The following is a 27,536-nucleotide window of genomic DNA, read 5'->3' as shown; positions in this document are numbered from 1 at the left end:
CCGCATAAAAAGCTAGCCCCAAATTTGACAGGCCAAAACATGTATTCACAGTCTCTGTGTGCTAAGAACCATGGAGCGCTGGGATGGATCAGGGTCTCCCCTGAGGTTGTGACTAAGCTGCTGGTCACCAGCGTCTGCCCATGAAGCTTGACTGGATGTGAAGGAGCTGTCTCAAATTATGCTCAGAGTGAGTTCTGAGCTCCAGTTGGTGCCACATGATCCTCTCTGGAGTGCTCCCAGACAGAGGGGTCCCAAGGGAAGCTAAAGTCCTCCGTAACCTGAGTTTTGGAATGAGATGCCACGGCTTTTTCAGCATGCTCTTGGTCACACAGATCTTTGAGGGAGAGACCATGCAATGGTGTTAATACCACGTGTCGGCAATCATCGTAGCAACTCTGGAAACTGATTCCTGCACAGAACAGGCCCCACTGTTCTGTGTATCTGTATACATGCTTAGTCCACAGATGGGGAGTCCTGTCTAGAGCAGTGTGAGAATAAAAGAAAGATCCGCGATGTGACGAGCTTCTTGGTATCCACAGTGTAGCAATAACTACTGAGAAGTCTGGACATGTGCGTTGTCGTAAAGGAGAGGAGTTGAGATCGATTTGATCCATTCGATTTTAGTAGATGATCAGGCACACGTCTAATGGGAAACTTACATTACTTCTATGACTTACTCAGTCAAAAATTTACTGACTGAATCTGCCTTGAGAATAAATCTAATTTGCCTAGACTCTAGAAGGGCTAAAATGATACAAAATGATGACTTAGTACCATGATAAAATGTTGTCAATTTTATTAAAAGCAGATTTCATTTCTTCACATAAGTGAATTTCTTTTCCTCTTTTAAAAGCCTATTTCATCATACTATTTCACCAGAATTAAGTTAGCTCAGTGAGACAGACCATCACTGATGGAGACGGACACAAAGTTAGCACCACACATCTACACTGCAGATAGCCACAACAGCCCTCCCAGGGTTTACAAGCTCTCTTACACCCACACATATATTTACAGCCAATAAATAAAGTTTAAAGCCAAAGCATCATTGAGATATGTATGTATGTGTACACATATACATGTATACATATATGTATGTATGCAGAAATATATATGTCTTTAAAAGCCAGAATGTCCAGTGCTATGCACAGGTTGGCTGGATCTTTTAAATTTGTGAGCCCTTGATGGAAATCCGAAGTCAATGACTTAGCAATAAAAGGGGTGCCAGTGACAAATTGTACATCATTTTATTGTTAGAATTGTCTCCAAGCCTGATGAAATCAGTCATTTTTGTCCTATATTACATAGGTACAACCATCCTTCTCCTAGCAAGGGCTAACATTCCAACATATCTGGAACTATTTCTTTGACCATTTTCCAGGACATCTCTTTACTCTTTCTTTTCCAAATGACATTGAATGACAATTACATTTGTGGGGCTTTGCATGTGGATAGTTGTTCAGACACCCACACATTTCACAGTTTGTGTTCCCAGCCAATTGCCTCTGGCATAGAACTTCTTTATCACTTTGTATTAATACGCAGTAAAAACATTCTGAAAATATGAGATCTAGTTCATAAATAGTTGTCCACTCACTCTTGATTAGTTTCTTTCTTTCTTTCTTATTTTTTTTTTTAAGTAAAACAAAACAGTGGCCGCCCACCTGGTGCTTCCTGTGGCTATTACAGTTGACGGCTCCCTTCTTTGTTCACCACAAGTTACAAGCACTGATGAGCATGTCTCCTAGTAATTTCAACTTTCATGTGGTAAGGTGGTCCTGATCTAAAATTTGTACTTTGCATGATGCAGAATTTGAACTTGATCACATCTAAACTAGAAATGAACGTGGTGTGTTAGAAGTGTGACAGAGGCATGGCCAAGAAGTCTCAGACTAAATGCTAACTACTGGCTATTGAGTGTGTTCAAGGTGATGAAAACAAATAGGAAAAATCTGGTAATAAAATTATGCCATCAAGCCAGATGTGGGTCATGCCAGTAATCCCAGCACTCAGGCAGGAGGATCATTGAGAGTTCAAGGCAAGTCTGAACAACAAAGTTGAGTTCTAGGTCAGGCTTGGCTACAGAGTGGGACAAATGAGACCTTTCCTCCAAAAAGCAAAAAATAAAATAAAATAAAAGTAAAATCAAACGAGGCACTATTTTCTTTCAGTTCAATTTACATGTCACCTGAATTATAAGCTGATGTTTTCAACATCTACCCAAAGAACAATGTTAAACTATAAGACAAACTTTTAAAAGATGGAGGGATCAAGCCATAGAAATTCAAGTCTATTAAGAATTACTCAGATAGTTCTTTATCTCTCTTGACTTGTGCTTTGTCACGGTGGGACCAAGGCTCAGGATTCCATGAGCTCTGGTCTCCATTGCTTTTGCTACACGTCCCTGATTACTACTTATTTATTTATTTATTTATTTATCTATTTATTTATCTATTTATTTGGCTTCATCCCAATGATAAAAGAACTAGTTACAAAGGCCAGGTGTTTCAACTGTTAAAGAAATAGATCTCATCCATGCCACAAACCATTATCTATATTAGACTTGGAGAAAACTTTGAAAAGGGCTCAGAATTTGACAAAATAAGAGGCCCTCACTAATGTTCAACCATGACCAAAAGGGTCACACGAAGGAGTCTTATTTATTGGGAACCAGTGATTCCTTGTTAAGGGACAAAAGACGCCATGCTTCTCCTACCTGCTGTCCTCTGATGCTGGAAGACATGCTATTGGCCACGAGACTCCTCACCTGGTATTAGCCACTTTTTAGTATTTGAGCCTGTCTTCTAATTTAACTAACAAGATAGAGCTGGGATTAATACTCGGGAAAACCCACGTTCAAACACCCAAACAAGGGTATTTTTTTTTTCCTTTGTTGATAAAATTTACTTCGTTAACTTCAGTCTTCAAAGAACTCAAGTGCTTTCTTCTCTTGTTGAATTGTCCAGTGTCTGAGGAAAAACAGAAGAAGGGAGGTTTATGGTCCGCTTGGCCTTTTAGAAACCCTGTCCTGCCCCACCGCCGCCATGATGAAGAAGTATCCAACTGACATTCAGAACAAAGCTTATGAGATGCAGATCCTAGATCTGGGAAGGCAGGAAACACACTTGATGCATGTATAGATCGGCCTCTATTTGAGCACCATCTTCAGAAGAGTGGGTCATGGGATGGCAAAAGTCACAAAGCTTTCCTTACGCTCTAAACATAATGAAATGGCTGCTTCAGTCTTTTCTTGGAATCTGCACCTTCTGAGGAGTTAACAGGGGACAGTAGACTGAGAGCCTGTGAGCTGAAACCCCTGAAGAGTATTGTCTGATTCATAATCACCTCCTAAATTTCAAGTGCATTGCAAGACATGGCTGCTTATGTGTTTGTTGTTTAGAAACCCTATTGAGTAGACCCAAGGTCCATCATTAGACCTTCTTAGATAACTTCTTATAAATAAATAGTCTGACCAAAGTGCTTCATAAACAGTTGAGGTTGTTCCCTTAGGTTTTGGATTTATACTTAGTAAAGCAGACTTTATTTTTATATTCACATATCTACTTAAAGTTACAGATGGGTTGGTGGGAAGGTAGGTGTACATGTATATTCATGTGCATATCTAAATTTTTATCTTGGGGTCCCCCTTTTCAGAGTGGAGGCAAGTATGAAGTTGCCTTGGATCCACACTTTGTAAGTGGCAAAGCATTTACAGCTTGGTGGCTATTTCTCCCTTTAGTTAAAAGTCATTTTGCCAGCTTAATGCTGGTAACTATTCTCCGTGGCAAAGCCCTCTTGGGCATTCATAGTAATGTTCAGGTCCATATGGCCTCTTCTTTTCATTCATTGCCATAGTTCTATGTTTGTGATATGAAAACATACACGTCATATATGTATAGTGAGAAAGGATATAAATCAAATTGCTAATCACATGTCAAATGTTACCAATAAGGCCTTGTTGGTTTTACTTTGTTTTTGTCTGGTTTTTCCTCATCTATCCGTAGTGAGCATATATAAATTATATTTAAGTAGACATCTCAAGGGAGGTGTTCCACATAGGGTCTCTAATGGTCTCTTTCTGAAGAGGCGATCTTCATCTGATACTTCCGTCTATAATAATCTAGGCATCAGGATAAAGCAGGAGCAAGGGCTTTTTTTTTCTATTTCCCAGCGACTCTGTGACCAGCCTGTGCTGTTTTCTGTGGCACTGCCTGTGTGGCCCTATCTAATATTCCCCCTTTAATATGTGTCACCCATTAGCACTTGGCGTCTGGCGGGGGAGCGATGGGAGGAATGAAAACAGCACATCCTGAGAACTTGGGACAGGAGACGGAAGGTCACATGCTTGGTCTCGACTTAGCACTGACGTGCTGGAAAGATTCCGCTGCCAGCTGCCATGTGGATTAGCCCTGGAGGTCATGGAGGACGCGCCAGCAGTTGTTTTGAGATAGGAGAACGGTTTCCTATACTCTTACTCCATTTTCTCTCCATCTTTGGGGTTTTGACCCAGTTTAGGCCTCCCTGTGGTCCTGTGTCCTGCAGTCTGCGGCGATTAGAGAGTCTGTCACTATATGACTACAGCTGATATGAGACACTTTTGTCTCTGGTCCTATCCTGGGAGGAGATGACCCCACAGAAGAACCCACACGCTCCCTGCTTCAGACAGCATCTGTGCAGCTAACAGCCCTGCAGTCGTGGGAAACGCAGTAGTGAAGACTTCTGAGTAGTTCAAGAGTTAAAATAAACTTTAACTTGTGTATCTGGGATGAAGGTCAGCAAGGTGAGAAAGAAAAGGAGCATTAAAGCGCTAGAAAAAAGGCAAATGAGCATAGATAAGAAGGAAGGGCTACCTGGGGGAAGCTTTGCCCTGGAGGAGGTGGGAATGGGGGGTGGGCTGGGGGGATGGGGAGAGGGGCGGGAGTGGGGAGAACAAGGGAATCCGTGGCTGATATGTAGAACTGAATGGTATTGTAAAATAAAATAAAATTTAAAAAGAAAAAAAAAGAAGAAGGAAGGGCTAGAGAGACACCTTAAAGACAGGGACCACAAGAGCTGTAGGGTAAAGAGCTGGGCAGAGGCCACTTTGAGAGGATGCTTAGAGAGCTGTGGTTCAAGATGCTCACCAGCCAGACTTCTTCAGAGACTTGTCATGGCATTTCACAAACACTGCGGCATCCTTTCCCTTCTGTAAGTGAGACACTTTCTCCCTAGCACAGAAGATGACCCTGTGGAAGAAAGCAGATGTGAGCCTGCCATATGGAACAACAAAATGGGTGTTTGGTGAAGGCCATTTAAACCCTGTGATCACATAGTTAACTGTGGCGGTATTTCTGATAGTGTGCCGCTGGGGTCACGTCTCACTCAGGAGGTCTGACCAGCAGTTACAGGAGTTACAGAACCACCCCTTAATATTGCTGTCAGAGAATTAGAGCATCAGCTTTCAACTGCCTTGGGAACAAAGGATCTGCAGAGTTTTTCTATCCTTATCATGTCTTAAAAGTTTTTGTATAAAAGTAAATGACAGAAAAAAGAAATAACTTCTCAATTCTCCTTTAAAGAGTTGTTTCTGTCAATGGTGTACTTGTACAATCCCTGGACATGTGTGTGAAGATTTCAGTTCTATGGGGCCCTTCATGCAAATCATTTTATAGACATGTGGGGGGTTGGGCTGCTTCTTGAAGAGTTTCTTTTAGCCCATGTCAGCATCTCTAAGATTTGTGCCACGTTTTGTAACTATTTTCTGCTTGCAAGAAATAGTGCTCGATGCACACCGAGATTACTGGCTTCTGATCCCAGCTCTCATGCCAAACAACTGTGGCCAGTTCAGTGTATGTTCCTTACTTGAAATCCAGAAATATTACAGCTGAGCATCCCCAATCCAAAAGTCTAAATTCCAAATGTTCCAAAATCTAAGCCTTTTTGTACACCAAGTGGCAAATTCCACACCTGACCGCATGGGGTACATTGTAGTCAAAATGCAGTCACTGAAAATGTACAAATTACCTGCAGACTGTGTGTGCAAGAGATAATGTAAAACACAAGTTGGTCCCATCTCCAAGATCTCTCTCTCTACACACACACACACACACACACACACACACACACACACACACACAACTATTCCAAGATATGAAAGAAACAAACCCCTCAAATCCAAACCCTTCCAGTCCCAAGAATGGTTGGTGCTCAATCTGTCCTCCTTCCTCTGTGTGGCCTTGAAAGAATATTCTGGAATTGTTTCTGGGTTAATTAACTAGGTCCCATAGGACTAAAAAGAGGGCTTCCTGAAGTTGCACCCCCCGCGTGTTCAAGGCTCCAGGAAGGTCCCCCCAGATAATGAGAGGGAGCCGGGCAGAGTGTGGGGACCGCTGCGGTCGCTTACTTTTTCTGAGTCTCCCCTGCCTTCACTCGGATCTTCTCGAGAACAAAACCCGGGCTTCTCCACCAGTCCGACCAGCTGAAGTAGGAGTCGCTCTTCCACTTCAGCTTCATCATTAGCAGCTCCCCGATGTCCACCTCCGTATAAATCAAGAAGGAGGAGGTTTTGTTTGTGGAGACCTCAGGCCTGAGTGAAAAGTTCACAAACTCGGTTACGTTTAGGGATCAACCTTTTCTCCTCCCTGGATGTAAGTAGCTTTACTATTCGGATGATATTTTTAAAATGCAAACATGTCCAAGATGCTTGTCTGCAGCGTTTGCCCTGTCTTAGGACCCCACACCCCTTTCCCATGCTCCAGAATCCCTTCTAACACCAAAAACTATCCGGTACAGCTCTTAAGAGAAAAATGTCCACTAGCCAATCTTATTTCCATGTATTCCTGTTCAATTTATACATGTGTGAACATATGTCCACTTAATTAAAAAGCATATATTCAGTCCTCTACTTGGCTCTATTTTCGTCATGTTTTACCTGTTTTTCAAGAATTCTAATTTTTAGAGGCTATATTGATTCTATATTATGAATCATAACTCACATGACCTTTGACTCAGTGTTAATTAATACTCAATTTGGGGTATTTATGTGTTCCATGAAAATAAATATGCTGCACTTAAATTTTTAAAAATGTTAACTGAATATTTCTTCAAGATACATTGTAAAAGAAACCATCTTAATCCTTGTAATTATAGCCACAGAAAATTATTTCCTCACTGTCTTCCTTGTGTGGGAAGTTCTAGCACCAACAATAAACCAGTGTATGTATGTCCTGCTCGGCCGTTTCACAGTTATCATGTATTTTAGAATATGCGTTCATTTAGGAATTATTAAAGGGTATCATGAAATTTTCCCTAATCAAAACTAAGGAGTAATAATTTTTCATGGGCTTTTTACCTATACCATTTTGTATATTTACCAGTCTACCTGTCTGTCTGTCTATCTATTTGTCTGTCTGCCTATCTATCTATCTATCTATCTATCTATCTATCTATCTATTCTATCTATATCTATCATCATTCTATCTATATCTATCATTCTATCTATATTTATATCTATGTCTATCTATCTGTCTATCTATCTCTATCATTCTATCTATATCCATATTATCTATCTACCTACCTACCTATCTACCTATCATCTATCTATCTATGTATCTATGTATCTATCTATCTATCTAGTCTATCTATATCTATCATCATTCTATCTATATCTATTTATCATTCTATTTATATTTATATCTATCTATCTGTCTATCTCTATCATTCTATCTATATCTATATTATCTATCTACCTACCTATCTACCTATCTACCTATCATCTATCTATCTATCTATCTATCTATCTATCTATCTATCTACCTGTCATCTACCTATCTGTCCATGTTGTGGAGTAGCTTCTTGTTACAACTGTTTTGTTTTTTCCTTTCTTTCTTGGTGATGCTGGGCGCACATACAAATGCTTGGTAAGTGCACCACCTCCCAGCCACACCCCTGCTTCAACTCTTTTGGGGGAACTTAACTATTTTGTCACTGCTTCTTTTTTTAGTGAAAGAAATAAAGACCTGAAATGTTGAAAGAAAACATGAAATAGAGCAAACAAAAATAAAACAGAAATTAGAAAACAGTATTTTCTCATATGAAATGGTGCAAGACCTCCATTTTTAAATTCCAATTTCTTTTTCTTTTTTTGGTATTTTGAAACAGAGTTTCTACATAGCTGGTTGTCCTGAAACTTACTATGTAGACCAGGCTAGCCTTGAACTCTACAGAGATCCACCTGCCTCTGCCTCCTGAGTGCTGGAATTTCAAGGCATGGCCCACCACACCCAGCTAAATTCTAATTTCTTAAACTGGAGTTTCTTTTTGGGGTGGTGGTGGTGCGCTTCTGTTTCCAGATCAAGCTCTGGCAAGGAGCAAGGTTGTGACCTAGCTATAGACTGGAGATGTGCCCCAAGCTACTCACAGAGTGAAAGGGATGTCCTCACTCTCGGCCACTGTGCCATACAGAGAAATCACGAAGGCCTGGTTGAGCTGGGTGTCACTCTCAGTCCCAGAAAAGTGAATCTTGACTTGGTAATGGAACACTGTAGGGGAGGGGAGGACATTGGAACAAAGGCAGGCATGTCAGTCTTCATGGAAACATCATCGTCCCCGAACAATCAAGCAGTTCAGACCCATAGAACAAATGTCTTCCAAGGACCCAAACAGGAAGTGCACACATTGGACCATCCGAGTGGCTAGAAACACTTTCCATTGGAAGTGCAGACCTTCATGCTTTTCAGTGGGGCTGCAGTACATGGGAGAAACACAGCCGTATCTGAATTGCCAAGCTGGAAGGTACTACCAGGGAAATCAAATTAATAAATAGCCAAACATATCCAGAAGGCTCTCTGTGACCTTTGCTTGCCTTGGCCACTTTATATTTCTACATCTATACCAAGCACATTTGGTACTTGCTGCTTTATTATGTGTATGGCCTTGCTCCTTCCCATTTCGTGGGGACATTGTACCCCATCCCCCAACTCTGGTCTCATTCTGCTCCTCCACCATCTGCATAGTGTGGCATGTAGCACACACAGTACATTGAATTCCTGTGCACCAACACAAAGCCCTGAGGTCTGTCTTACTAACTGCCCTGCCTTAGGAAGTACCTCTGGAAGCAGGAAATTGAACATCAGCATCTCTTCCCTGTTCTTCCCCACTTATTCACCAAAACCCTGCGCCTGAAACATAGCTACCGTGACTATAATGGGGATCATTCTGATGTATTGTCTCCTGCAACCCAAGATTCTTATGCATATTTTTATTATACTACTGTCTATTAAATGCAATTTCTGTTAAGCTGGGATCCAACATCCTTAGCTCTAATGGCAAAGAGTGTAGCAAAATTGAATTTTGATGTTACTTTGGATATATTCCTGAAAAACATTTCAGTACATTTTCTTGTGGTTTCTTATGACAACCTTTATTTAGTTTCTCTATTTGTTTTAAGTGGTATTGTGCACTGAATATATGTGTGTGTTTTAAGACAGGATCTCATGTCGCCCAGCTGGCCCCAAACTCACTGTGTAGTTGAATATGACCTTGAGTTCCTGATCTTCCTGCCTCTACCTCCCAAGGGCTGGGATTACAGGCATTTACCCTACGCCAACTTTATAGCTCATTTTATAATGAGAATAAGTAGCTAGATAAGCAAAAAGAGAAAAATAAAACAACCAACCCCCAGGACTATTCAAAAGTGGAGATAAATCATCCGATATGGCTAAGGCAGTGCTGGAGGTCACAGCAAGAGAGGCTGGAGCTGGGGGCTGGCCGTGTGTCTCTAGGAAGTCCAGACAGAATGCTAGGTGACCCCGTGTAAGCCTACCCTTGTCTTTAGAGGACGGCCTACTCTGTACCTCACACCAGGTTCTAGAGTTGGAGAAAATGAGGCTTCTCATATAACCTACAAGATTTCTGTGAATAACATGCGCTCCAACATCTGGGCCACCTTGCACATCTACAAAGCACTGCTGAAGCACACTGCTTTATCTGAGGAAACTCTTCTTTAATAAGCGCCCTTACTCCAGGCTTCCACCCAGGCTCTACCGAAGGCAATTTGTCCAAAATCATTTCCTGTCAGCAGAATACAACCTCCTTCCTCATTGCCCCCTGTGTGTCTTTATGTCTTGTTTTAAGCAAGAGGCCAAGCCTTAAGTTCGAGTTGGAAACGAGTTCACGCAAGACGGACATAAGACTTGGCACATTCTTGCTTCCCTAGTGCGCTGGCCAGTTTATGTCAACGACACAAGCTGTAGTCACCTGAGAGGAGGGAACCTCAACTGAGAAATGCCTCCATAAGATCGGGTTGTAGGTAAGCATGTAAGGCGATTTCTTATTCAGTGATTGATAGGGAGGGCCCAGCCCATTGTGGGTGGTGTTACCCCTTAGCTAGAGGTGCTGGGTTCTATAAGAAAGCAAGATGAGCAATCCATGGGGAGCAAGCCTTTAAGAAGCCCTTCCAAGGCCTCTGCATCAGTTTCTGCCTGCAGGGTCCAGCCCTCTGTGAGTTCCTGTCCTGACTTTCTTGGATGTTGAACAGTGATGTGGAAGGCTAAGCCAAACAACCCCTTTCCTCCCCACGTTGCTTTGGTCATGGTGTTTCATCACAGCAACAGTAACCCTGACACTTGGGAGACTGGAATGTTGGTGGTTCTTGACTTCATGTAAAACAAATTTTAAAAGTAACAAATGTTCTGTGAAGTTCCAGAGAGCAACTAATTTAGTCTTTGTGGGCTATGTGGGCTTTGTCACAATTACTTGAGTCTGCCTTTGTGGCAGGAAGGCAGTGTTAGATAATATGGAAAGCAATGTGTCTGACTATGTTCTAACAATACTTTATTTACAAAAAGCAAGTGGTAGGCTGAATTGGGCCAAAGTCCTAGAGTTTGTAATCCCAAAGTGATTAGCTTTCAAATTATCTCTAAAGCTAGTACTACTGGCTGGTCACAGCTACAGAGAAGGCTGGTTACAAACTCAAGTCTGAGCACTGGGGTCTTGCTGGTATGGGAATCAAGAGCTAGATGAAATGGACTCTTGAAAATCCCTCTGTGTTAATAGAGGCATAAATGAGGGTTCAGGACTTAGTAGCATCACTTCATTAACTCTATTCCAATAGACAGAATCAGCCCAGTATAACAGAGATGGCACTATCCAATTTTCCCTCCTTCCCACAGCTTCCAGCTTACCTTTGTAGGGCATCTGAGAGCGAGTCTTCATGTACATCTTGCTGCTCCTTTTGGCCCTGACCTTGTTGATCTCATAGCCCACATTGTTGCAGCGATTCTTTCTGCAACTCAGGCAGAGCCCTTTCTCGAAGGCTTCCTTGGAGTTGCACCTGTAAGCCTTGCTGGGGTTCTCTTCATTCAGCAGGGAGTCGATGAAGAGATGAATGGAGCGCTCGTGGGAGCACTTCACCAGCTGGTCCACATCTGCACAAAAAGACGTGGGAAGGAGCAGTGCTCCAGAAACTGCCTTGCACTGGGGTAGACGTGACGTCAGCCTCTCCATTAGGATGTGTCCTCACCTCCCTCCATAACTGTCAAGCTGACTGTTAAAAGTTGACGAGGAACTTTCAACTCTTGCCATCTTACATATATGAATGTTTATTATGCCCGAATAGATGACACCCGAGGCAGAAGTTGATTCCTTCCAGCTTAACACAGCCTTAGCTTTATGTCTACCACATCTAGGTGCTTCTAAAAGCACAGGCGTCTAGAAACCACATCATAAAGGGCATCATTGTTAAATTAACAGCAAAGAGGTCAGAGGACAACTTGGTCCTTGCCTTTCACCTTGTTTTGAGACAAGGTCGCTTGTTTGCCACTGTGTACCCAGGCCAGCTGGCCTGCAAGGGTCGGGGGATTCGTCTGTCTGCCTCCCACGTCACTGTAGGACTTGTGGGATTACGGAGAGGCACTATCGAATCTGGTTTTATGTGGGTTCTGTGATCTGAAGTCGAGTCCTCACACATGCATGGCTTCTGCTTTACCCACGGAGCCATCCTCCCTCCCCTCAGGTGTCTAGACTGAAGCCACGCCCTGTGGAGGCAGTGGACAGGGTACCACGCTGTCAGTGAGAGCTGAGCCTCGAAGCTCCCGCTGAAGTGACTTCTGTTTTTCTCACCTCCAAGACCCCTCTCTGCAATCACGCGGATGGCTTCTCCAATGTTGCACCCTGGCTGGAAGGTGCCTCCGTTGGGATAAATGTCAACGTGCCCGACTGGCTTCTGGATCCCAATGCTCCGGCCAGGTGACCCTCTGGTGAATGTGTGTAAGACATCCACGAAATCTGCGTCATCAGGAGAAAGGCGACTGGGGGCCTCTGCATACTCGAAGTTAGGCCCGGCTGGATCCAAGCCTTGGTGGGAAAGAAAAGGCCCCATAAATTGTAGAGTCTGCAGTGAGTTTGGTGCTGAGGCCAGGATCCTGCTCATTCGAATGTCATCGGAAGTCTCCTGAATTCTAATCAGCTCCCTGTCTCAGGAGTCGGAGCCTCCCATGACTGAGAGTCAGAAAAGCAGGCATAGCTCTTCTAAAATGGAATCTTGCCCTCACATTTGAGGTCCCCCTACTCTCCACCTTTCTCCAGATGCTCCTGTTACTAGATGGCTTTAAACACACACTGTAGCTGACAATGGCTTTCAACTTCCCACCTCCCCACTCTGGGTGTTAGTACTACAGGCTTGCACCATCAGGCCTAACATGCATCTTTTAAACTGGCCAGTCTACAGTGGTTTTTCACACCCAATGGCCTGATTTCTTCTTGTAGGTTATTTCTGAGTCTGAGAAGACTTTTAATCCATGATCAATTCTTTTCTCCCTCTAAACCAATTCTCTACACCAAGCCGTTCATAGCCACTTCCTAGATGACTGTCTTCTTCCAGATGCTCTCTAGAACCAGTCCTTGTCCGTCTCCCTGGTACTGATGTGAGAGAGGACGGCATATATGCAGTCTGTTAGCTCAAGCGGAGCAGAGGGCGGTGAGAACTCTTCCTCGGAGGAATGTGGGGGCCTCTGTACTTAATGCCGTTATCTTCTACTCGTGTGCCATGGCCAGGGGATGGAAACCAAGAGCTGAGACAGGAGATGATGAACATTGGGCGCATGCCCCAATGCCACACATGTGGGTACTAACAAAAGGAGCTCTGATTCTCTTCCAGAAGGGTGGTCACATTGGCTCTTGTGATAAATGAATAAAAAAAATGCCTCTTACCAGTGATTCTGTTAACCTTCTTGTTGGTCAGACTTCCTGCCACCCCAGCAGCATGGGCTCCGAGGCTATACCCCAACAGGTGGACATTGTCCAGGGGATAGTTAAATTCTTCCTGGGGGAGAACAAATGAAAAATGAAAATAAATATTGGTTCTAAAAACTGGCACTACTGTAAGTTAATTTTACCGATTTCGTGTTATAGTTAAAAGAGACAAATATTCCGTGGTGTTGAGATTTGTTTCTTTAATGACAGGTTGAAACTAGGAATTTCTTCCAGACATCCAAAAGTGTATTACTTATACATAGAAATAAATATGTATACATAGTAGATGCATATGTACTGTTTAAGTGTACATATAAACGTTTGCACATTATCGACTAGTCCAAATATCCTGCATTCTGTTATTCCTTTAAGTTAGCCAAGCAATGACTGAAGCAGACTATAGGGAAAGGGCAGAGATCACAGGCACATATGGAAAAGGAAGAGATCACAGGCACATATGGAAAAGGAAGAGATCACAGGTACATATGGAAAAGGAAGAGATCACAGGTACATACGGAAAGAGCAGAGATCACAGGTACATATGGAAAGGCAGAGATCACAGGCACATATGGAAAGGCAGAGATCACAGGCACATATGGAAAAGAAAAAGATCACAGCACATATGGAAAGGAAGAGATCACAGGTACATATGGAAAGGCAGAGATCACAGGCACATATGGAAAGGCAGAGATCACAGGTACATATGGAAAAGCAGAGATCACAGCACATATGGAAAGGGCAGAGATCACAGGCCCATACGGCTCAGCTCTCTGCATCAGCGGGTACAGTGGTTTGAGTAAGAATAACCTCCATAGGCTCATGTATTTGGATGCTTGGTCCCCAGCTGGTGGAACTATCTGGGAAGGATTAGGGGGTGTGGCCTTGTTGGAGGAAGTGTGTCACTGGGGGTAGGTTTTGAGGTTTTAAAAGCCCATACCAGCTGGGCGTTGGTGGCGCATGCCTTTAATCCCAGCACTCGGGAGGCAGAGGCAGGCGGATCTCTGTGAGTTTGAGGCCAGCCTGGGCTACCAAGTGAGCTCCAGGAAAGGCGCAAAGCTACACAGAGAAACCCTGTCTCGAAAAACCAAAAAAAAAAAAAAGCCCATACCATTCCCAGTGTCTCTAACTGCCTGGTGGCTGTGCCTCAAGATGTGAGCACCAGGCCTGCCTGCCTGCTGCCACGCTCAAGTACTCTAATCCTCTGAAACCCTGAGCCCCAAATTAAACGCTTTGCTTTCTAAGCTTCCTTGGTCATGATGTTTTATCACATCAATAGCAAACTAGCTAAGACAGCAAATGAGACGCCTGAGGCCCAGGGCTGTGATCTGGTTCTTCCAAGTTCCTTTGTATGACTGGCAAAAGAGTCAAGAAATAAATTTTGGTGTTTGATGATTAAAGTATGTATTTTTTTGCATCTAATTCGCTGTTTTAAATAACTTGGCCCTGTCAGAGTACTAGCTTCTCTTTAGCGCCCCCCTCCAAACTTTCAAAGTTAACTTCCAGAGTGTGGCCCCCAAGAGAAGGAAGTGGGTAAAATCTGCAGGCAGCTCCAGTTCTGGACCCTTATCTGTGTCATGTCCTTTACGTCCCACTCACTGCTTCCCTGCGTCAGTTCATCTCTGCCCCAAACCAGAATGGTGACTATACGGGTCACAGCAATCACCTGGATCCACTATCTTCTCTAAGAGCCAAACACTGTTTACAATTTTGTTAAAGAGGCTGATATTCTAACAGGAGTCACAGCCAGATGCAATGCTCACGACAGCTGGCTGGTGCAGAAAGAGGTGGCTGAACATGCTACCTTCCCTCTATCCTTAAAAAAAAAAACAAAAAACAGGCTTTTGTTGATACTGCCCACTTGGTGCTTAGTCCCAGCAGATTTATTCACTGGATTATCAAAGGGTGGGGCAGGGTAGGATCATTTATTGGCTGTATAATCTAGTCATTCTTACCACAAAGTAAAAATGCCTTTCTGAAAATTTGAAATGCTTGAGAAAACACCTCAGATCATGGTAAAAATGGAAAAAAAAAAAAAAAAAAAAAAAAAAAAAAAAAAAAAAAAAACTCAGCCACCTGTCTGGCTCTCACCAAGAGTTTTCTCCCAAGCACGGGAAGCTCCCTTTCCCAGTCTTACCTCCATCCAGTTGATGAACCTGGCCACATCGTTTCCCACCAGCTTGGTGTAGCCAGCCGATACCGGATAATGTTGCTGGGCCCGATACAGCCAGTCCACTACGATGACATTGGAGTCAGGTTCTCTCTTGTACAGGGCGGCCACAAGTTTGGGCACCCAACTCTCGTACATTCCTGTCACCTGAAAAGGATAACACACGATTTCTTCCAACTATAATTCATTGTAGATATGACGACATGAACTGAGAGATATAAACTTGTGTGGGAGCACACTGACTACTCAGCCTGACAACTCAGACCTCAAGGGGTACCCCAATTCTCTCCTATTCTTTCCCCTTCCAGGGCAAATGTGAGTGTACCAGGGAGTGTGCTGGCCTCAGGGACAGCAGGCTGGGGATTAACTCGCTTTAAAAAGTATGTTTTATCAATTAGTACGACATCAACAATTTACACTATTAAAAAAAGATCAGGGTCAATGTATTAAAAGTTTATAGCCAAATTAAACACTTTTAGAAAAGAAGTGTTGGTTAATTACTTTCAACTAAGTCAGGAAATGTTTCCCAGAAGGGCCGACTTAAAGGCCAGGTCTGTCAGGCATGTCTACAATCCTAGCACCTCTGCAGAGTAAAGCAAAGGTAAGCTCATGACCTGCTTCAGTTACAGCGTGACTTCAAGGTCAGCACTGGGGAACTTAGTGAGACTGTCTGAAAAACAGACGTGGAAAGAGGGTGGGGGCCGTGGCACCGTGGCGAGGTGCTGGGCTTGCAGGTGCAGAGCTGGGGTGGGTAGGCATGGCAGAGTGGCGAGGTCCTGGGTTTGCAGGTGCAGAGCTCAAGGCTCAACATTCAAAACTGCAAACTAAGAAAGGAAGATATTTTCAAGGGATGCAGATGCACTGCTTTCCCTACAAAGACTGGTTGGCTAAGGATGTTAGTTAGGTCTCACTGCAGCCACAGGAACGGCTATGAATTATTCCTTGAACGTAGAACACTGTGACAAATGTGTTTAAGGTAACAATGGAGAACTACAAAAACCAGCAGAGAAATGGGAACCATGGGTACCCCAATCTACTGGCTCCATTTGGAGTTTTACACTCACGAGATGAGTTCTTTCAGATTCCTGTCTTGTTATTTGTGTGTTTTCTAGACTGAAATAGAAAAACACGAACCTCGCTTCACTCTGTGCCCTAGACAAACTGCACAACTTTTCACCTAGTTTCTGTGCCCTGTGTTGGGGCAAGGCCAGCCTAAGAGATATGGATTGTAGTTCTACCTCTCTTGCTAATCAGTTCTGTAAACTAACTTCAGCTTTTCTGGGACACCTGCACCACAGGGCTGGCTCAGAATGGCTCAAAGCTCCCTCGTACATTTCCACTTGTGACTGGTCTGCTGTCCGGTCTCCTTGCCGGCACAGGGTCAGCTCCACAACGATTTTAAGCATGGAGAGCAAACGAAGTAACAAAGCTACAAAGGTGATATCAACCCACGAGGGACCCAGTTAAGCCTCTTTGAATAGGTCTGAGGCAGGATGCTTCAAGTCCAGGTTCAGAGTGTGCCCTGACCACCTCCCTCACCTTCCTTCCTGACTGCTACACTGACTGACTGCCTTTCGCAGCTCCAAAGCAAGAGCACGAGAAAACAGTGGCCTTTCTCCAGGATGTAGTGCTCACTGCGCTGACCGCCATCTTCCCACCCCACAGGGAGAACCAGCAAGCGCGAAGCTCCAGCAGTTCTGATGTGACAGAGAGGGTCTTGGCTACCCTGAGTCTGTGCCCTTGAGTGGCCTGGAAGCTTATCTCGGGTGAGCTGTTTGTTCTGGGTTCTGTTGAACCTCTTTCTCTATCAGTGTTTCCAAGTCAGGCAGTCTGGAAAAGGGCAGGTGACCTACTTACCTATACTGTTGGATACTTAACTCAGTAGCACCTAATCTAATCCTTCCCTTTTGGGTTCAACATAAAATGTAAATGAAAGAAACAAAAGGGGTTGAGAAAGCTGAGCACTGTCTTCTACCCAGAAAAGGTCTTGCTTTCTAGATTTTTTTTTTCTTACAAGCCTTTGACAGACAAGTCTCCGAACCAGAGTCCACTCTGCTACCTCTAGCAGGTGGTTTGACTGAACCCAGCCTGCACTCGCTCAGATAAGCCAGGATCAGCTGGCTTTATTATGGTTCCAGCCAAGGCGAGTCTCTGCGATAGCGAACCACAGGCTGTCTGGCCAGCAACCTAGCCTGAGCCTAGAGCACAAAACACCAGGACACGTGACCTGAAGAGCCCAGGTGGGATGAGTGAGGTTGTAGGACCACTGGCAGCATCTGGCCCTATGTCTGGAAACTGCATTTGTTACGTCACGTTAGCAAGAGAGGGACGCTCTCCCCACCCCGCTGCAGCTTCCTAAAGCGGCCAGGTCTTTCAGGGTGAGACTGGGACGCTTAAGACTTGAGACGCGCAGTTGTTTCCTGTGCAGAAATCGCTCACTGAGCTTAAACTTCTTGGAAAGTATTAAGAGCTGTGTGCACCCCAAATGTCTCTAAACACCTCAAAGATCTTTGTCCTCCTTACAGCTTATGTTAAGGATTTAAATTTTCATCATATGCTATATACCATACTACGTACACTAGTAAATGGGTACATCTTAAAAAAAATACATCTGTATGAGTCCTGTTGCTGACACATCCATGGAAATGATAACATTTGCCCTATGGCTTCAATAAAAAGATTAGTTCATTATATGGTTTGGTTATACATCATTTTTGCCTAATTCTTCTCACTGGAATTCAGTATCCAGCAATAGCATTCAAAAATTTTATCTAACAGGAAGGTGACACATTTTAATCACCTATTTCATATAAATTATTATTAATAGATAATGAAAGCTGCTCACTAGAAATTGAAAATTGTAAAGGTAAATTAAAAATATTTACATAAGAACAGCGTCATGTAAAGCAACTATCTGGAGTATTTGGGAGGGGCTATGTATGAACATTTCCCATAAGTAGCTTGGACCATAGCTTGTACTTTTCTTCCTCTCTGTTTGTATGTGTGAGCACGCATCTGTGTGGTGGCCTGAGGGGCTGTCTACAAGAGCTGTCCGCCTTGTTTTTAGGGGTGGGAATTTCAATCTGGAGTTCACCGAGTAGCAAAGCTGTCTTGCCAGTGAGCCCCGCGGACCTCTCTGTCTCTGCCTCCCCGGAATTGTAAGAGTTATTGCCTCTGTGCCTTGCTTGTTATGTAATTATTTTTTTTAAGTGGTGGAATAGAACTCAGGACCTGTGCTTGCAAGACAACCCCTTTGTAGACTGAATTATCTCTGTAAGCCTTTTCTCCAGCTTTCTTCCATGTCAGTTCCCTGATAAAACTCCCTTAAGTTTATAACTGGGGCAAATTGAAATTGGAGGAGCCTTAGAGAAGTCTAGTCCAAGCCCTTTGTTTTACAGGTTAGTAAGTGGAGGCCTAGAGAAGACAAATGATTTGATCATATCACAGAGCTGGCAAACGGCCAAGAGGCACCTGAATAGCTCTTCTGCTCTGGCCTCCCCCTACTCTTCAGGAAAGGGCCTTTGGTGAATGAATGAATGAATGAATGAATGAATGAACAAATGAATGAATGAATGATTTCTTCATCTTGGGCAAGCTCATCCTGTGTGTGTCAGTATCATTCTAGACTTCCACTGACTCCCCAAAACAGTATCATCTTGTGTTGAGTGGAACATCCTTTTCCCACCTCCATGGATGTAGGATTCAAGGGTACCAGCCAGGCACTGTGTCAAAACAAAGGGGGGTACCAGCCAGGGGAAGAGCTCATGAACCTGGGGCTGTAGGGACTACCTTGAACCAAGATAGCCTCCACTCAAGTCTACCCAGAGAGCAGACAGACACAGTTTATGGGCTTCCAACAGCTGGGATCTGCTTGACCCTAACCCACTTCCAGAACCGCTCTTACGGTCCAGCCATGGATCACCACGAAGGTCTTGCTGCTGTGGTTGAAGTGGCAGTCAGACACAGAATCTGCTACTCCAGGAATGAGGTGGCAAGTGTCCTCAGCTGTGTCTTCAGGGGTCCTTAGGGCAAATTTACTTTCGATGTCTGCAAAATCTCTTCCCCCTACAGAAAAGGAAATTGGAGAGATTAATCGGGGGCTTATTTGGTTTTACTTGGGACTTAAAGATTTTAGGTTCACAAGCAACCAAGGCCAACAACACCCTTGATTTTCCTAAAGTAGGTTTTCAAGAAACAAATATGAGTCTGTGCAAGCATGAAGACCTGAGGCCAGAACCCCAGAACCCATGTAAATGCCTGGTGGGAGTGGTGACCTGCTGTAATCCCAGCCTCACAAGGCAGAGGTGGGGTCATCAGAGCAAACTGTGGTAATAGCCCTATCGGTAAGCTCTGGGTTTGATTATAAGACCCTGCCTCAAAGAATAAGGTGAAAGAGTGGTCCTTCATCAACCTCGGGCCTCCACATTCGCATGTCCACACGTGCAAACATCATGCACACTCCACACACATGCACATAAAAATATCTTTAAAAGAAAAAGAGGATGTGGATTGCCAGGGAATGACTGATGTCCCAGTGGTGACAGCATGAACAGAGACGACCTGAATCGTGAGCTAAGCAATCTGTGACTCCCAGCCTTTCTTCCAGCCCACTTCCAGTTAGGGAGTGTGTGGATGTGTATTTAATGCACACACATGAACTACAGTGTGGAAATTCCTTCATTTCGTCTTGTCTCAAATGACTCAGCCAAGATGGGAAAGAGAGGGTGGACTAGCAACACAATCATAATTGAACATTTAGATTCATTTGAATGCAGAACCTAGAACCCATAACAACACAATTAGATTCATTTGAAGAAAAGACTCCCCAGAACCAGAATGTTAAAAGAAGAAAACTTGAGAGCCCGAGGAAGCCTTTCCCCTCCTAATGGCAACATGTGCTGTCTCAAGCCATTGTGAGAGAGCAGAATGTCCAGAGACCAGGGCATGTGTGAGCTATGGTCCATATGTTGCTCCCTAGGTAGCTTTCCTCTTCCTTTTTCTTTACAACCTTCCACACAAAGTCAAACCTTTCAAATCACAGCAAATCTCAGCTGAGTGGCAGCGGCACACACCTTTAAGCCTAGCCCTTGAGAGGCACAGGCAGGTGGATCTCTGAATTCGAGGCCAGCCTGGTCTACATAGTGAGTTCTGGGATAGCCAGGGCTACGCAGAGAAACTTTGTCTCTAAAAACCAAAATGAACAAATAAATAAAGTAAACTGACACTGAATCTGCCGTAAAGGAGCTATTCATTCTCCATAGTAAGTCTTAAACTGGATAAGGAGAAACAATAAACCTAGCTTTTGATATATTGACATATATTTAAATGCTGATAAATCTTTATGATTATTATTAAAGAAAGTAAAAATTATTATGCTACTAATACAATCAGACCCTTTTTAGGAAACAGGCCACAGAGGACTTAGAGAAAAGTATTTACTTCTTGGTCAAATTATAGACACAGCCTACCTACTTACTATTAAAAAAAATAGGAAATTTGAATGTTTCTCTTAAATTTTTCAGGAAATGAACAATTGAGATTATTAGGACACTACCCATGTCTCAATCTGAATCTGTTCCTTTTTTGTAACTAGAAATCTGAAGCCTTGAATTTCAAACCGGCCTTGCTAAAGTCAAGCCGAGAAGGGACTCAGGAAGGATGATGCACTAAGAGCGACCGTACAGGCATTGACATTGGGCTCCTCATGTAACCATCTGAGATTGGCAAGCATTTCCCTTTTCGGAGATTATTTTTAAATGCTGTGGTTAGCTGCTGAGTGAGTCATTATCAGCAGTAACTCAACCATACATGTGCACACACCCAGCAAATCTCTACTACCTGACACACGGGAGACATTTCTTCATGATGGAATTTGCTAGAAAGAAAGGAGTTTCGCAATCATTGTTAAACACTCTGAAAGCATTTAACCAACCAAGGGCCTGTGCTAAACTCCTGATCTTTAAAGCTCTGAATAACTCAGAGTCCATCCTGCCACCAAGAACATGTGCGAGCTCTCCTCTTATCTGCCAACACAGGCTTTCCTCTTCCTCGCAAAGCAGAAAACACCGTTCTTCTTACTAGTGGGTACAAAAGAATGTCATGTGTGTTTAGCCTAATTAACCTGATTCTGCCCAAGAAGTTACTTTATTTTTAGAAAGTGTTTTAGAATGTTTAAAAGGAAATTAGCCTCCCTTGATTCTCTCTTCCTCTAATGGTTCATCCTCCTCTCTAGCCATCTGGCTTTTGTGTTTGATTATCAGTCTTTTATTTTAGTTTTATTACACTTTAGTCACACACATGTGTAGTACAGCACATGTATGCAGGTTAGAGAACAATTTGTTCAAGCCAGAATTTTCCTTCCACCATGGGGGATCTGAGGATCAAACTCAGGCCCGTGAGGCTCGGCGCATGGCTTTAATCTGCTGAAACACCTTGGCAGCCTGATTATCAGTGTTTTTCAAGCAGAGGCAATTGAATGGCTCAGCAGACAAGCTCCCTCCTCACTGTTGTCCAATTATTAAGGCTGACTTTGTATATTTTCATGGGAAAAAAAAATCTGTTTAATGCCAAGATCCATACCCATGGCTCAGGTTGGATTCCCTACAGCCAGTATATCCACTGAACCCACTGCTGATTGAGAAACAAACAAACAAACAAACAGGAATTCATACACCATCACGTAGACTTACACATGGGAACTTTCATTTTACTTTCAACGGGAAGGATTGTGTGCACGCCCCTGTGTGCGGGTATAATTGTTTTCACACGAAGATGGTGCGGTTTGGTGAGCTCTGCGATAGTTTCAGTTTTGTGTTAGCTACAGAGTCACAGATCTTCCTAGTGCGGTAGGAAGTTTTCCTATTGCCAGTGTTTGCTGCCCTTTAATAGTGTCTCAGCAGCCTAAAGATCAATCGGTATGCTTTCCCACCTTCTGTGGTCCCCGAAGCATCAGCTGAGAAGAGCACCAGGTAAGAAGATGGACCCCAGAGGTGGTTCCCTGAGTATTCATCACCAAGGCGCACCCTGGGCTGACTGCTGGAGTGGCAGACAATCTTGAGCTAATGTGAGGTAACTGTTGCTAAGGACACTAGGAAATGTTATCAGCGACTCCGCCCTCAACCAACTATGCTTTTTACTAGACTCCTTGGAAAACTAAGGCCACTTTTAAGGCTATTCTGGTCTACATGCTGAGTTTCTGGCCAGTCAGGGTAACATACTAAGACCCTGCCTCAAAACAAAAAACGTAAGGATGCCATTCCACTTTTTTACTTAAAATATGTTCTACAGATGCAGATTCCCACAGCCAAACATTGGGTGGTCCTCAGGGAATCCTGCAGAAGAAGGGGAGGATGGATTGTAGAAGCCAGAGGGCTCAAGGACACCACAAGAAAACCCCAGAATCAACTAACCTGGACTCACAGAGGCTCACAGAGACTGAACCGACAATCAGGGAGCCTGCACGGGACTGACCTAGGCCCTCCGCATATGTGTGACAGTTGTGTAGCTCGGTCTTCTTGTGGGTCTCCTAACATTGGGAGCAGGGGCTGTCTCTGACCCTCTGCTGGCTTTTGGGACCCTACTCCTCATACTGAGTTGCCTCGTCTGGTTGATCTCCATGGGAGGCCTGCCCTTCTCTGAATAGAAATGGCAGAGGAGTGGATGTCATGGGGGCAGAGAGGAGGTGGGGGGAGGGACTGGGAGGAGAGGAAGGAGGGAAAGCAGTGGTCAGGTTGTAAAAATTAAATAAATCAATGGGAAAAATACAATTAGAAATATTTGTACATAAATAAAACCTTTATATTAATTTGTTAAAATAGAAAAGGAAAAAATAAAATATAAGTTCTGACTGAGGTCTTTTTCATCACAATTAATTTTATAAATAATTTTTTCCCCCAGAGGAGAATTATTGATTTCAAGATAGCCCTATCTGGTATTGAGAAAGGCTAGACTCAGTTGTTCACTTGGACTCTCTACCATCCAAGAACCTGACTCTATGCAGTTTCAAAGCTTCTGCAAAGTTCTATATCAAGATTAAATAACTTGGGTCAGAGCGGGATTGCATAGAATCAGACCTTACACACACACCAAGGTATGGAGCGGGTGCCATGAACACCACAGGATTAGACCTTACACACACACCAAGGTATGGAGTGGGTGCCATGAACACCACAGGAGTAGACCCCGAGCGGCTTTGGCCATTGAGCCAGTGAACAGTGAGGACATTTTCTTTACTCATTCAAAGGTCACCATTGGTGTCACAGCTCGAAAATAATTCGGTTAGTGTGGGAGAACAGAGCAGGGAGAGCAGGAAGAATCAGTTGGCACAAGCGTAGTGTGAACTTGACATACGTTATGTCACCTAAGATCAGCCACTCCTGCCATCCCCGTCAATAGTCACTTATTCCACAAGAACAAGCTAACGTGTGTTAGTTCTAAAGTGACGCTACTCCTCACAGACAGACACCCTTAAGGTGGTTCTCAGCGGGGTATGTGAAGTCACACTTTGCTCACAGTAGAGTGTGGATGGGAGGGGGCTGAGGGGAGGGGAGGTTTGTTGTTGTTGTTGTTTTTGTTTTTCCTTTAAATTCCAAACTCTTAGTTTCAAAGTAAGCTACAATCTTATTATTTTGATCCTTCAGAAACTGGTAAAGCTTCAACTTTTGCAGAGTAGATGTGACAAGGACCTCTTGTGACAAATTCCTATCAGGTCACAAAATCTACCGAGAGAGACATAGACAGACAGACAAACACAGAGAAAGAACTATTAATATATTCAAATGACATTTCTTGACCTGGAAAATAATGATGCTTATATTGAATTCTTTACAGTATGTGACCCAAAGTCATCACCAGCCACCATTCTGATGGCCAGAACATTTTCCCAGATAAAAGGATGCAGTCATTGGAATGATAGTGGCACACACTTTTAATCCTAGGACTAGGGAGGCAGAGGCAGGCAGATCTCTATGAGTTCAAGGCCAGCCTGGTTTACAGAATGAGTTCCAGGATAGCGAAAGCTACACAGATAAACCTTGCCTCAAAAACAAAACAAAAACAAACAAACAAACAAAAACAAAAAAAGATGCAGCCTTGGTGGTAATAATGTGGAAACAGGCTGTGGTCAGGGGAAAAAGGGACAGGACATGGCATGTTGGACGATCTGACAGAACAGAGCAGACAGCTGAGTATAATAGTCTCCTCTACAGTGCAGCCGCAAAGGGAAGCTGTGCTAAAAATACTCTCCGTGAAAGAAACTGAACATCTTTCCATTGCGACTTTTCCCCCAGTTGACTCCCCCACCTTTCAATGCAGCTATTAATCAATCACTCCCCTGTCAAGCTCTCTTCCAGTGACATTTGCGGCTCTGCTGTCCTTACCCAGGTATTTAACTCTGATATTACCCTGCAAGCGAGCACTGTGCCGGGTGGAACGGGGCTGCACGGAGCAGGGCCCCCTTTGCTCCTTCTCTTAGCTCTACTTTCCTGACTCGGGCCAGGAAAGGCTGCAGAGGCTCCAGGAAGAAGGCACCCCAGGGCAATGCCTCTCATACTTGTACACTGTTCGCAGAAAGAAAAAAAAAAAAAAAGAGCGAACAAGGAAACTCGGAGCCCAAAGGGAAGCTGGGGTCACTGCAATCTGCGCCTTCCTCACAGTCTTGCCCCTAGGTGAATTCATTTGCGGGAGAAGGCTTCTATAGAAGGTGCTGTGATTGAAGGAGCCCACTATAAAGGGCGGGTAGAGAGAACAAAAAGATGATCAGAGAGAGTAACTTTGCATCTGCTTCGGCATTATATTCCCTAATACATTTTATTGATAAGAAAATTAAGCGTTGGCTAAAATCCAAAATTATTATGCAATTACTTAGGTGTCCATTTAAATCAAAGTATAAGATTGGGAACCTCAGGGCACTTTAGATCTTGCTGTTTTTCCCAAAGTTAGAGCCCATGCAGCTAACCCCACAAGGGTGACACATTAAGTAACTGAGAAACTGGGTCCAGAGCCTCTAAGGAAACTGTAGCAAAACTTTAAGTTGTGGAGGACCCTGGTAGAGTTTACAGTAAAAGCAGTTTTATACTGTGATGTGCTTTCTGGAATATGAATTGAAAGTTTGCTCCTATTTTCTTAACCAGACTTGCAAAGTATGCAGAAACACAACCTGCCACAGGAAAGGCACACTCTCCAGTGTCCTCAAACACCTGAGATTCTTATCTTCCTTGCAGTTCTCCAAAGATGAATTCTCTCTTCTTTGATAGCTCAGCAAAGCATTTACAACTATATGCAGAAATAAAGCTCACTTTTAGTTGCAGTCCCAGACTCACTAAGACTAGAATTAGGTTGTGGACGTGCCAACTTCAAGCACCTCCAGGGGACACCACCCTCATGGTGATTCCACCAGCCCCAACACAAGGAAACATCCAGCCTCCGTTTATGACTGGGTTCAGTTACATTTTGAGTCTCTGCTCTGTTAGCTCAACCAAGGTTCAAGTTACAAGGCTTCTCAATTGTGGGCAGGTCTCGACTTCAAGGCCATAAAGAAACTCTTAACTGACCCTAGTCGTCTTCTCTAGGCAGAGAGAGCAGGCAGCGCCCTATAAGTGACCGCCTTTGTGACTGTAGTGGTGGCCGCGACCTCCCTGCGACACTAGAAAACCCCTCGTTCTCCCAGCTAACAGGGCGCCTCGCCTCGGTGTGCCTTTGCTGGGAGGACAGAAAGGATAGAGTGCTGAACTGGCAACCCCAAAGCCAGAGTGCTGGTGGCTGAGCCACGTTTACCGGAGGATCCGCCCTTCGCTGGGCTTTCTTGGGTATTGAGCTATGCCGAGCGCAAGAACTTGGAGACTGGAGGGCTCCCCGGCGCAGGAGCGCGTGCAGGACGCTGGGTCCCAGGACTCGGGGCCATGCGTTCCCCTGCACCACCGCACACTCCCACTCCCTGCTCATGGCCCTCCGCTGAGTGCGACAATCCCCTAAGCAGCCTGGACGCAGACAACGCGTACTCCCACCCCCCCACCCCTGGAGAAGCCACACTCGGCTCACTCTTCCCGCCTCCAGAGGGGTCTGACTCGTGGTCCCAGCCAAGTTAGTGTCACCTTGGCCCGCGTGCCTTGCATTCAGCGCTCCCACTCCCTATGAGGAGGTTACAACTTGTCACAACTGCATCGCCCGACCTCCACATCTCCCCCATCCCATCGCTCACACCCCGGCCTTTCCGAGATGGCCCGCGGCGGGAGAGAGCAAGGGACAGAGCAGGAATCGGGAGAGAGAAAGAGAAAAGCGGGAACCCGGAGTCGCCGCAGCGTGATCAGAGGCTGAGTCTCTCCTTGCTCCTCCTGAATTCCACTCCAGCCACCCTCCCGGGGATTCCCTTTTTCTGCTGTGCCCGGGAGTCCCAGTGTGCTCCCCTTCCAACTTTCTCATTCCCATCTTCAGATGGAGAGGAAGTGGTCCGGGCCGGGTCTGCAGGTGAAGGCGAATTGGCGCGCAAAACGTACCGTCTGCTGCGGCCACCCCTGCGTGGAAGACGGTCAAACTCTGAAGCCACACTCCCAGGGCCACCAGGAGCAGGGCTTTGCTCTCCATCTCCGGGCGCGTCCTTCTGCTGCGGGAAACGCGCGGCGCGGGCTGGCGGGAGGGAGCGGATCCGGGTAGCAAGGGATAGAGCAGGAGGCGCCAGAGGGCTGGAGCGCGGTAGAGCGCCGCGGGGCAAGTCAGCCTTTAAAGGGGGAGGGCAGGGCAGCTGGAACGGGCAGAATTCCTCGGAGGAGGAGGAATCGAGTCTGACACGGTTTCCACTCCACTGCTGCTTAAGTGACTGGAAATATGCAAATAAGCCTCATCACCTATTGGCTATAAAATCATAAGTTGGGGGGAGGACTCCAAATTCACTTCCAAATATTTGAGCAAACGGTAGCGAGGCTCAACCGTGCCAGCGAGAAGAGGGGGAAAGGGCAGGAGGGAAAGCTTGCTTGTGGTTTAAGCTGCTGTTTGCTGACCCTGAGGAACCTGTTCCCCAGGGACCCCTGTAGAGACACGGAGGTGGGGTTTACACTGATTTATGTTAAGTATTCAATCATCAGTTTTTTTGAGAGAAGGAAGTTTTGCTCTTAAAAGATAGCTGCCCAACAGTTTGACACCCACC

General features: G+C 44.6%; 1 protein-coding gene across 1 annotated transcript; it reads right to left on the bottom strand.

The window, feature by feature from the left end:
* Positions 1-771: 771 nt before the first annotated feature.
* Positions 772-27,191, bottom strand: Lpl (lipoprotein lipase). The gene is made up of 10 exons (XM_028883837.2): positions 26,890-27,191; positions 19,302-19,462; positions 15,365-15,544; positions 13,189-13,300; positions 12,100-12,333; positions 11,163-11,405; positions 8,399-8,519; positions 6,383-6,565; positions 5,124-5,225; positions 772-2,969 (listed from the first exon to the last, which is right to left on the bottom strand). Coding segments are annotated over exons 1-10 (1,425 nt in total). The 5' UTR covers positions 26,978-27,191; the 3' UTR covers positions 772-2,968.
* Between the last annotated feature and the right edge of the window lie 345 nt (positions 27,192-27,536).

The sequence above is a fragment of the Peromyscus leucopus genome, chromosome 17 (genome assembly GCF_004664715.2).
Source record: "Peromyscus leucopus breed LL Stock chromosome 17, UCI_PerLeu_2.1, whole genome shotgun sequence".
Taxonomy (NCBI): Eukaryota; Metazoa; Chordata; class Mammalia; order Rodentia; family Cricetidae; genus Peromyscus; species Peromyscus leucopus.
Note: the sequence above shows the minus strand (reverse complement) of the source record. Positions and strands in the feature narration are given on the sequence as shown.

Bases quoted from the DNA above. Each gene is read 5' to 3' on its own strand.
- Lpl (XM_028883837.2), bottom strand. From the start codon at position 26,977: ATGGAGAGCAAAGCCCTGCTCCTGGTGGCCCTGGGAGTGTGGCTTCAG. The intron at 12,334-13,188 runs GTAAGAGGCATT...TTTCCCACCAAG, and splicing joins GAAGGTTAACAGAATCACTG to GCTTGGATCCAGCCGGGCCT. The intron at 8,520-11,162 runs GTAAGCTGGAAG...CCTCCCCTACAG, and splicing joins CTCTCAGATGCCCTACAAAG to TGTTCCATTACCAAGTCAAG.